The 12,172-nt window shown below is 40.8% G+C and overlaps 1 protein-coding gene across 4 annotated transcripts in view; it reads right to left on the bottom strand.

The window, feature by feature from the left end:
• The window catches only part of NOSTRIN (nitric oxide synthase trafficking), a 64,976-nt gene that overhangs the window by 33,708 nt on the left and 19,096 nt on the right, over positions 1–12,172 (bottom strand). For 3 of the 4 annotated variants that reach the window (XM_046659614.1, XM_046659615.1, XM_046659617.1), the window contains exon 3: positions 813–896. The exons of the other annotated variant lie outside the window; for it this stretch is intronic. In XM_046659614.1, the coding sequence (XP_046515570.1) occupies positions 813–896 (84 nt within the window). The remainder of the gene's footprint in view (positions 1–812; positions 897–12,172) is intronic. 4 annotated transcript variants of the gene reach the window in all.

Below are 12,172 nucleotides of genomic sequence, written 5' to 3'. Positions count from 1 at the left end.
GTGTTGAGGAAAATGTGAACCAATATTTTTTTCAGCACCCAATGTGTTAATCTCTTTAAGTACCTTATCTCATTTAACATGCACTCCCTACACATGCACACACAATGGAGCATGTATCCTCACTCTATCTAACAGAGGAGGAAATCAGGGCACAAACAGGCCAGGTTACTTGTCAAAGGTCATAGAGTTGAGATAAAGTGGGATTCACATTTCCTGACTCCAAGACCTTCCAACGTAATAACACTGTTTGCCAAGTTAAATATCATCACCAAGGCCTATTATGACTGTGGCCTTGGGAATCACAAGGCACAGTATGCATTCAGCTCTGAAACTTGTTATCTGTGTGATTGGGGCAAGTTTCTTAAACTCTCCAAGCCTCAAGTCGTTTTCTGTAAATAGGGACAATAATCAGATTTTTCAAGGGCGTTTGTGAGGATTAAATGAAAATATCTACGAAAGCATTTAACACAGTGCCTCTCACACAGTACGCACCCAAGAACTGGAAGCCATGCTTGACATTATGTGCCTGCCACATTTAGAAAAGGAAGCCGGAATTGACCGTATGCTACTTTTTATTTTTTTGTTGTTTGGTGAGGAACTTGGCCCTGAGCCAACATCTGTTCCAGTCTTCCTCCATTTTCCGTGTGGGATGCCGCTGCAGCATGGCTTGACGAGCAGTGTGTAGGTCCGTGCCCAGGATCTGAACCTGCAAACTCTGCGCCCCTGAAGTGGAGGGTGCAAACTTAACCACTACGCCACTGGGCCAGCCCCACTTTTTGTTATTTTTAAGAGTGACTTTTCCATATACGTACTTTTTCTTTGTGCTCTGTAATGCTTTGCTCAGCTTGTTCGCCAGTTTCTGAAGTCCTTTGGCATAGGTAATTTCCAAGTTTGCCCTGTTCAGAAAGGGATAGTTCTTAGATAGGGTGCACTGGCCAGAAATCAGGCAAAACAACACACACACACGCACACACGAAGGAGGAATCGTGCTGGCAATGCAATGCCTACGTAAAGAAGAGATGATTTATTTACTGTAAGGATCCTCTTGTTCTTAGGTGTAATCCTTAAGGATATCCAAGAGGATCCTACAAAGGGAGAGAGTTTTTTATTGAACGCTCTTGTATGCCAGTATTATGGGCTCAGTTGTGTCCTCCTCCAAAAGATGTTGAAGTCCTAACTAATAGTGCCTGTGAATGTGGCCTTGTTTGGAAATAGGGTCCTTGCAGATGATCAAGGTAAGATGACGTCATTAGGTTGAGCCCAAACCCAATATAGTCATGCCCTTATGAAAAGGGGAAATTTGGAGACAAAAGCAAACACACACACACAGAGAATGCCATATGAAGAGGAAGGCAGAATTGGGGGTGATGCATCTACAAGACAAGGAATGCCAAAGATTGCCAGCAAATGACCAGAAGCTTGGAGAGAGGCATGGAACAGCTTCTCCCTCACAGCCCTCAGAGGGAACCAGCCTGGCCAACACCTCTCAGACTTCCAGAACTGTGAGACAAGAAATTTCTGTTACTTAAGTGACCCAGTCTGTGACACCTTGTTATGGCAGTCCTAGCAAATTAATCTAACTAGTAAAGAATAGACAACATTCCTACTTATCCTGGTATCAGATTACCTCTACGTTATAAGAGCCAAAATAAAATGATAAATTATATGGAATTAACTAAACAATAGCTTTCTAATGGGAAGTTACAGCAGTGACCTACACCAGATTTAGAAATGAAGTTCTCTTACTTTCTATATAGGACAAGACTCAGTAGGGTGTCTGGGCATGCCCTCCAAAAGAAAACTTGGTTCTTTTGGATAGAGAATCACTCTCATCTTAAATTGATTTTATCATGTCATTCTTATAGGCCCATGTGTAGCTGAAATGAAGACATATTCTTACTCATCTTCTCACTTTTCAATGAAGATAATGAAAATGTAGGAAATTAAGCTCAATTTATATTATGTTTTCCTTCTTAATATGGAGCAGAGAGTCTTTGTTGCATATTTTTTGTCTTTTCATTCTACTTTCATTATAAAACATCTCTAGAATTATTTATGACTTCATTTCATTTGGGAAAGAATCCCAGAACTCTCCAGTAACTAATTTAATATTCACATGTTTTCACATAAACTCAGTGTTATAGACCAAACAAAGAAAGACAGTTCTCATTTATGAGATGGAATCTGGAGCTCATGGGCTATTGATCTATGGCTAAATTTCCCTTCATTTTTCCCTGTTATTACATCTGTGCTCCACGTTATTTTTACTACTTTTTGAAAGAAAGAAGATCATTGTAGGATGCTTTTTAAGGCCTAGGTGCAGAAAACAGACATTTGGTATCAGACCTTGCCAAAGTATAAGGAAAGGTTAAGGCAAGTATTTTAAAATAATGAGGCTTGAGATCTCATCAAGATGGTGGCATAAGCAGACTCTGAACTCATCTCCTCCCATGAACACAATCAGCTCAGTTTTTTTGGAAAAATTACCCTTAATAGAAAACTGAAAACTGGACAAAAAGAACCCCCACAACAAGGGACAGTCCTGAGTAAGGGAGAAGAAGCAGAAATTACTTCTGGAGAGGAAAAAAGCCATCTTAAGGAGCAGCAGAGTCTCTCAGCCAGCCAGGTGGGAGCCACCTTAAGGTACCCAGCCCTCCGTGTAGGATTGAGGTTTGGAGCGAGGGCCAATACTGCCATAAGCATCCTTCAGACTCAGCACAACTGAGAGGAGGGTCTTACTATCTGGTTTTTCTAGCTATTAGCTGTAGCAGGGATACCCCAAGAAAAGCTATTGGCTGAAAGCCAAAGAGACCTGGGTCTTAAGGGCCCACACACAAACTCACTCATCTCAGCAACCTAAAATCACCAGAGAGAAGTCTGACAGTCCTTTGGTGAAAAGAGACGTACCTGGTGAGCTCTGGGTGCATCTCTGTGAGAGGAGAGACCTCTCCAGAGACTGAGACATTGGTGGTGGCTATTGTGACCTAGTCCAGGCATGCTGACACAGACCCCAGTAGACGCCATTGAAATTCTTCCCCTGGCCTGTTAGCCCATGGGTCTGCCACACCCACTAGAGTGCAGATTTAATCCAGTTCTGCCAGGGCAAGCAGCCCACCCTAGGGACTGTCCCACCTAAGAGCAAACCCTCAGGCTACTTGTCAGCCTGTTTTGACTGGATGTCTTGATCCTCTACAGGCAGGTGAGTGTGCCTACCTCTGTGGGGCAGGGCCTGTTTGAGGACAAGGTGAACTGTAGGGGGCATTGGTGGAGAGGTGGGGGCCTCTGCAGTGGGGGATCAGAGTACACTCCAGGGGGTTGGGAAGTGTGCATGGACCAGGACTGTGTTGATGGTGTGTGTGGTCCTGTGGGGGGTGAAGCTTATCAGCAGCAGAAGACCTGTGCTTCACAAATAGACATGAAAAGGATCAGCCCCACCTTCCAAAACCTGAAACAATTGAGTGTTCCCTTGCCTTGTGCCAGCCTCACTCAGCTGTACTCCTAAGAGAACTGACAACAGCCTTGTAGGCCTGAGGCCTATACCAACTGTAGGCCCCTGAGCCTAGCAACCAGCTACACTGAATATCTACCTAATTAACAGGAGAACTGCAACAGGAGTGTGCTGTTAGACCTTGTAGCCAACGGTGCTGAGGCTCCCCATACTGGATTTACAAACAGCTTGCCAGGGAAGGAAAGACTAGACTCCCTGGGTACCTGCATTAAGACCAACCCTGCCACAACAGAAGGACACAAGTAGCCCACAAAGGGGTCACTCCTTGATCATTTGGACTGGTCATGAGAGGGAAACACACTGCTGGGTCTGAAAAGGCATCTCTTATATAAGGCCACTTCTCCAAGATCAGGAGGGCCGACTCACCTAATACAGTAATATAAGCACAGAGAAAGAGGCATAATGAGGAGACAAAAGAATACATTCCAAGCAAGGGAACAGGACAAAAACCCAGAAAAAGGACTAAATGAAACAGAAACAAGTGACCTACCCAACAAAGAGTTCAAACAAAAACTCATAAGGTTGCTCACAGACATTGGGATAAGACTGGATCAACACAGTGAGCTCATCAAAAAAGAACTGGAAAATATAAAAAAGAACCAATCAGAGATGAAGAATACAATACTGGAAATGAAAAATTCACTAGAGGGACTCAATAGTGGAGCAGAGGATACATAAGAACGGATCAGTGAGCTAGACAAAAGACTAGAGGAAATCACCCAAGCTGAACAGAAAAAAGAAAAAGAATTAGACAGAATGAGAACAGTCTAAGGGAACTCTGGGACAATATCAAGTACACTAACACTTGTATTATAGGAGTCCCAGAAGGAGAAGAGAGAGACAAAGGGGAAAAAAATTTATTTGAAGAAATAATAGCTGAAAATTTTCCTAACCTAAGGAAGGAGCAGACATCCAAGTACAGGAAGCACAGAGAGCTCCAAACAAAGTAAGCCCAAAGCCCACACCAAGACACATTATAATTAAAATGTCCAAAATTAAAGATAAAGAGAGAATCCTAAAAGCAGTAAGAGAAAGGCAATAAGTGACATACAAAGGAAAGCCCATAAGGCTATCAGCGGACTTCTCAGCTAAAACTGTACAGGCAAGAAGAGAATGGCATGACATATTTAAAATGCTAAAAGGAAAAAACCTACAGCCAAGAATACTTTATCCATCAAGGTTGTCCTACAGAATGGAAAGAGAGATAAAGAGCTTCCCAGACAAGCAAAAATTAAAGGAGTTTATCATCAAGAAACCAGTTCTACAAGAAATGCTGAAAGGACTTATTTAAGTGGGAAAGCGATGACCACAAATAAAGATAAAAAGTTATCAAAAAAACCAGGCAGTAAAATCACTGGTAAAGGTAAAAACATAGTAATGGTAGCAGATCAACCACCTGTGAAGATAACATGAAGATTAAAAGACAAAAGTACTAAAATTACCTATTTCAAAGATAAAAGGATAATGGATAGACACACACAAAACAAGAGATTAGATGTGATTTCAAAAACATAAAATGTAGGAGAAGGGGAGTGAAAAAGTAGAGCTGTTAAAAAGAGGTCAAGCTAAAGAGTCTATCAACTCAATATAGACTGTTATATACATAGAATATTATAAAGGATCCTCATAGTAATCACAAATCAGAAACCTATAATAAGTAAGCAAATAAGTAAGACAAAAGCATATTACTAAAGAAAACCGTCAAACCACAAGGGAAGAGACCAAGAGAAAAAGAAAGGAACAGAGAAGAACTATTAAAACACCCAGAAAAAAAGTAACAAAATGGCAATAAATACATATTTATCAATAGCTACTTTAAATATCAATGGACTAAATGTTCCAATCAAAAGGCATAGGGTGGCCAATTGGATAAAAAACCAAGACCCATATATATGTGCTGCATACAAGAGACACACTTCAGACCTAAAGACACGCACAAACTGAAAGTGAAAGGATGGAAAAAGATATTCTATGCGAATGGCAAAGAAAAGAAATCAGGCATAGCAATACTTAGACAAAATAGACTTTAAAACAAAAATTGTAACAAGAGACAAAGAAGGGCACTACAGAATGATACACGGAACAATCCAACAAGAAGATATAACACTTGTAAATATCTATGCACCCAACATAGGAGCACCTGAATATATAAAACAATTATTAACAGACACAAAAGGAGAAATAGACAGTAACACAATAATAGTAGGGGACTTTAACATCCCATTTACACCATTGGATAGATAATTGGAAGAGAAGATCAATAAGGAAACACTGGCCTTAAATGGCACATTTGACCAGATGGACTTAGTGGATATATATAGAACATTCCATCCAAAAACCACAGAATACACGTTCTTTTCAAATGCACATGGAACATTCTCCAGGATTGATCACATATTAGGCCACAAAACAAGTCTCAATAAATTTAAGAAGATCAAAATAATACCAGGCATCTTTTCTGACCACAAAGTTATGAAACTAGAAATCAACTACAGGAAGAAAACCAGAAAAGTCACAAAAATGTAGAGATTAAACAAAATGCTACTGAACAACAATTGGGTCAATGAAAAAATCACAGGGGAAATCAAAAAATTCCTGGAGACAAATGAAAATGAAAATATGACATGCCAAAATCTATGGGATACAGCAAGAGCAGTTCTAACAGAGAAGTTTATAGCAATTCAGGCCTACCTCAACAAAAAAGAAAAATCCCAAATAAACAGTCCAAAAGAGCATCTAAGGGTACTGGAAAAAGAAGAACAAACGAAGCCCAAAATCAGCAGAAGGAAGGAAACAACAAAAATCAAAGCTAAAATAAACAAAATAAAGACTAAATAACAATAGAAAAAAATAAATGAAACCAAGAGCTGGTTCTTTGAAAAGATACACAAAATTGACAAACCCTTAGCTAGACTCATCAAGAAAAAAAGAGAGAAGGCGCAAATAAATAAAATCACAAATGAAAGAGGAGAAATTACAATGGACACCTCAGAAATACAAAAGATAAAGAGAATACTATGAAAAGCTATATGTCAACAAATTGGATAATCTAGAAGAAATGGATAAATTCTTAGAAACATACAACCTTCCAAAACTGGACAAAGAAGAAGTAGAGAATTTGAATAGACCAATCACCAGTAAGGAGATTGAAACAGCAATCAAAAACCTCCCAAAAAATAGAAGTCCAGGACCAGATGGCTTCACTGGTGAATTCTACCAAACATTCAAAGAAGACTTAATACCTATTCTCAAACTCTGCCAAAAATTGAAGAGGAGGGGAGGCTTCCTAACTCCTTCTACGAAGCCAACATTATCCTGATGCCAAAACCAGACAAGGACAACACAAAAAAAGAAAATTACAGGCCAATATCACTGATGAACATCGATGCAAAAATCCTCAACAAAATACTAGTAAGTCGAATACAATACATTAAAAAGATCATACATCGTGATCAAGTGCGTTTCACTCCAGGGATGCAGGGATGGTTCAACACCTGCAAATCTATCAACGTGATACACCACATTAACAAAATGAAGAATAAAGATCACTTGATCATCTCAATAGATGCAGAGAAAGCATTTGACAAGATACAGCATCCATTTATGATAAAAACTCTAAATAAAATGGGTATAGAAGGAAAATACCTCAACATAGTAAAGGCCATATATGACAAACCCACAGCAAATATCATTCTCAATGGAGAAAAACTGAAAGCGATCCCTCTAAGAATAGGAACCAGACAAGGATGCCCACTGTCAACACTGTTATTTAACATATTATTGGAAGTCCTAGCCAGAGCAATCAGGCAAGAAAAAGAAATAAAAGGGATCTATGTTGGAAAAGAAGTGAAGCTGTCACTCTTTGCAGATGACATGATTTTATATATAGAAAACCCTATAGAATCCACTAAAAAAAGTTTAGAAACAGTAAATGAATACAATCAAGTCATGGGATACAAACTCAACATACAGGGGCCAGCCCAGTGACGCAGCGGTTAAGTGTGCACGTTCCGCTTTGGGGGCACCGGGGCCCTCTGGTTCGGGTCCTGGGTGTGGACATGGCACCACTTGGCAAGCCATGCTGTGGTAGGCGTCCCACATAGAAAGTAGAGGAAGAGGGCATGGATGTTAGCTCAGGGCCAGTCCTCCTCAGCAAAAACTGGAGGATTGGTGGCAGATGTTAGCTCAGGGCTAATCTTCCTCGAAATAAAAAAGAAAAGAAAATCAACACACAAAAATCGGTTGCATTTCTATATACTAACAACGAAGCAGCAGAAAGAGAAATTAAGAATACAATCCCATTTACAATGGCAACAAAAAGAATAAAATACCTAGGAACAAACTTAACCAAAGAGGTGAAAGATCTATACACCGAAAACTATAAAATGTTGTTGAAAAAAATTGAAGAAAACACAAAGAAATGGAAAGATATTCTGTGCTCTTGGATTGGAGGAATTAACATAGTTAAAATGTCCATACTTCCTAAAGCAATCTACAGATTCAATGCAATCCCTATCAAAGTTCCAACAACATTTTTCACAGAAATAGAACAAAGAATCTTAAAATTTATATGGAACAAGGAAAGACCCTGAAAGGCCAAAGGATTCCTGAGAAAAAAGAACAAAGCTGGAGGTATCACATTCCCTGATTTCAAAATATACTACAAAGCCATAGTAACAAAAACAGCATGGTATTGGCACAAAAACAGACACACAGATCAATGGAACAGAATCCAGGGCCCAGAAATAAATCCACACATTTATGGACAGCTAATATTCAACACGGGAGCCAAGAGCATACGATGGAGAAAGGAGAGTCTCTTCAATAAATGGTGTTGGGAAAACTTGACAGCCACATGCAAAAGAATGAAAGTAGACCATTTCCTTACATCATGCACAAAAAGCAACTCAAAATGGATTAAAGACTTGAATGTAAGACCCAAAACCACGAAACTTCTAGAAGAAAACATAGGCAGTACGCTCTTTGACATTGGTCTTAGCAGCATATTTTCAAGTCCCATGTCTGACCGGGCAAGGGAAACAAAAGAAAAAAATGAACAAATGAGACTACATCAAACTAAACCACTTCTGCACAGCAAAGGAAACCATCAACAAAATGAAAAGTCAACCTAACAATTGGGAGAAGATATTTGCAAACCATTTATCAGATGAGGGGTTAATATCCAAAATATACAAAGAACTCATACAGCTCAACAACAAAATATCAACAACCCAATTAAAAAGTGGGCAAAAGATCTGAACAGGGATTTCTCCAGAGAATGTATATGGATGGTCAACAGGCATATGAAAAGATGCTCAATATCATTAGCTGTCAGGGAAATGTAAATCAAAACTGCAATGAGGTATCACCTCACTCTGGTCAGATTGGCTATAATTAACAAGACAGGAAACAAGTGTTGGAGAGGATGTGGAGAGAAGGGAACCCTTGTATACTGCTGGTGGGAGTGCAAACTGGCGCAGCCACTATGGAAAGTAGTATGGAGTATCCTCAGAAAATTAAGAATAGATCTACCATACGATCCAGCTATCCCCCTACTGGGTATTTATCCAGAGAACTCGAAAACACACATTCATAAAGCTACTTGCACCCCAATGTTCATTGCAGCATTATTCACAAGAGCTAAGACTTGGAAGCAACCTAGTTGCCCATCAAGGGACGAATGCATAAAGAAGATGTGGTATATAGACACAATGGAATACTGGCCAGCCATAAGAAATGATGAAATCTAGCCATTTGTGACAACACGGATGAAACTTGAGGGTATTATGCTGAGTGAAATAAGTCAGAGGGAGAAAGTAAAATACCGTATGATCTCACTCCTAAGTAGAAGATAAAAACAAGGACAAACAAACACATAGCAACAGAGAATGGATTGGTGGTTACCATAGGGGAAGGGGAGAGGGGAGAGGGCAAAGGGGGGGATTTGGCTCACATGTGATGTGATGGACTATAATTGGTGTTTGGACAGTGAACATGATGTAATCTACACAGAATTTGAAATATACTGCAATGTACATCTGAAAGCTATATAATGTCATAATACAATTACTGCAATAAAAAAATTTAAAAAAATAATAAAACTTCTAGAAGAAAGTCTGAAAAAAAAATAATGAGACTCGTAAATAAGTATCTCATTGCATTTAAAAATGGGTTTCTGGGGCTGGCCTCACAGCCGAGTGGTTGAGTTCATGCCCTCCACTTCGGCAGCCCGGGATTTCACCAGTTGGAATCCTGGGTGAGGACATGGCACCACTCATCAAGCCATGCTGAGGAGCATCCCACATGCCACAACTAGAAGGATCCACAACTACATACCGGGGAGCTTTGGGAGAAAAAGGAAAAATAAAATCTTTTTAAAAAAATGGATTTCTTTGTTCTAAAAACATGTTCTGATTGATGGAGAGAGAAAGTGCTGGTCAGCAGCAAGCTGGGACAGACCATTGCCATTGATTAACATGGATGCTCTAGAATCCCAGGAGACCTCGGCCATTCATTGGGGTGGATTTAGGCAATGTTAAGAGGAAGTAGTCAGAGCTACTTCAAGGGGTTTTATGATGACTAAAATGTAGTAGTGACCCAAGCCAAGTAGGGCCTCCAAGACTGAAACGATTGCTATTGATCTGCATGATCTGACCCCTGGCTCCCTCTCTGATTTCCCCTCCCAGCAATCATCCCCCTGTCCACTATACTCCTCCTTAGTGGCCAAATGTCATCCTGCCTCAGGGCCTTTGCACTTGCTGCAACTTCAGCCAGGTAGTCCTTCTGCTACATAACCACATGGCATTCTCCTTCATGTCAATCCCGACAAGTCTTGTTCAAACATCACCACTTCAGAGGCTATCCCATCTAAAACAGCTTCCTTGTCACTCTCCCCTCACACTTTATTTATGTCCTAGCATTTATCACTATCTTATATCACATAAATTTTTAGTGTGCTTCTATGAACACCCCTAGAATGAAGGCTCCAGGAGGGTTGAGAATTGGTTTTGCTCACGGCTATGTTTCTAGGCATAGAACAGGGAGTGGCATGTAACAGGCACTTGGTGTGTATGTCTTGAATGAACGAATGAATGCACGGACTTCCCATCAGATCTTGGTTAGAAGTTTTAAGTGGTCTCCTCTACAAGTCTGTTCTTGCTTCACGACTTTTGAACTGCAGAACTATTTAAATGTGTTCCCACAAGTGTGAGCTGTGCTTAACTCTGAGGTCAGAATGCACTGCTTTCTAACACATGGAATAGCTGGACACATAGACCCTTTCCTGGTCCAGTGCTGACCAGAGGGCTTGTAGGACTTCCCTTCCCAGCACTCCATTCTTTTTCGGAAGGTGCTCATAGAGCATTAAATATGATGAAGGATTTGCAGTGCTCAGCTCAGTGCTGGGCACCAAACAAGTTCTTAATAAATATTAATTTTTTTAATGTGATTGTTATTATGGATCCAAAAGGATCACTAAACATTCAGAACACCCCAACTATACAGAGGTGGGGAGATGTGATGGAAAAGAATCCAGTTTGCTCATCTGTCAGCTCCAGAACAATCCCGAATGGCTCCTAACAGGAAAGGTAATGCTGTCAGGCACAGCCTCTTCCTCAGAGTTCAGTTTCACTTTTAGAGCGTCCTTGCAGCCCGTCTCAGAGGCTAAGCAGAAACAAACAAGATAACTCCCAGAAGGAAGTGTTTCTTTCTTTTAAACCGTTAACTTAACCGGAGTCACCAGAGGAAGAAAATAAATTGGGCTTTAGTGGCCAGAAAGGGAGAGAGTCCTGGGGCTTTGAAGCAATCGGCCTTCTGTTTTGAGCCTAGCATTCTTCATTCTTGAACCCCCGTAGCTCTGCCGGCTTTCTCTTGAGCAGGGTAGGAAACCAGCCTAAAGAGATGCAATTCCCACACAGCATGTCTTGTTTTGGAAGACTTCTCTTTGCATACAATTGTCTTAGAAATCTGCAGCAGGGCAGACCTATAGTTTAGCAGGTTGGTGCATAGCTTAAAAATTCCTGTAATCCTGCACATTACATTTGTGTCGCAATAGTGCACTCCTGACAAATGTGTTGCCATCACCTTTGTAACATGTTGCTGATGCTTGACCTGTGTTCTGCCTATACACAAAATAGTGACATCCAACATGTATTGGACATTTACAACATGCCAGTCACCATTCTAGGTGTTCTTGGGATATTTCATCATCTAATCTGCAATAACGCCCATCAGGTAGGCTCACTTACTCTACCTGTTTCATGGAGGGGAACAGCAAGGCACAGAGTTTAGTCAGTAACTTGCTTGAGGTCTTGCGTGAAGGTGACAGAGCTGGGATTCAAGCCCAGGTAGCCTACCTGTCTAGCCACTCCACCCTCCTGCCTCTGAAATTGTAGGGAAGAGGCTGGAGACAGAATTGCAGGCGAAGTCAAAGCTAAGTACTTTTTAAAATTAACACCACCTCTCACTTCGCCCTTAATTGCGGTGTTCTGAATCCCCACAGCTCCTGGCAGCTTAGCAGCTAGAAATGCAATCCACAGCAGCCTCAGCACAGACAGAATGAGCCCCCTGGGGCCTCTTCCAAAAGTATCTGTGCAGTCGTAAGGTGGTTTCCCGCGTGGGGAGGGGCAGGTGTTAAGGGCCTGGAAAGCGGGAAAGGAGGGGCGT

Source organism: Equus quagga, chromosome 4 (assembly GCF_021613505.1).
Source record: "Equus quagga isolate Etosha38 chromosome 4, UCLA_HA_Equagga_1.0, whole genome shotgun sequence".
In the NCBI taxonomy this organism is placed as follows: domain Eukaryota; kingdom Metazoa; phylum Chordata; class Mammalia; order Perissodactyla; family Equidae; genus Equus; species Equus quagga.
The sequence above is the reverse complement of the archived record's forward strand: the minus strand, read 5'-3'. Positions and strand labels throughout refer to the sequence as shown.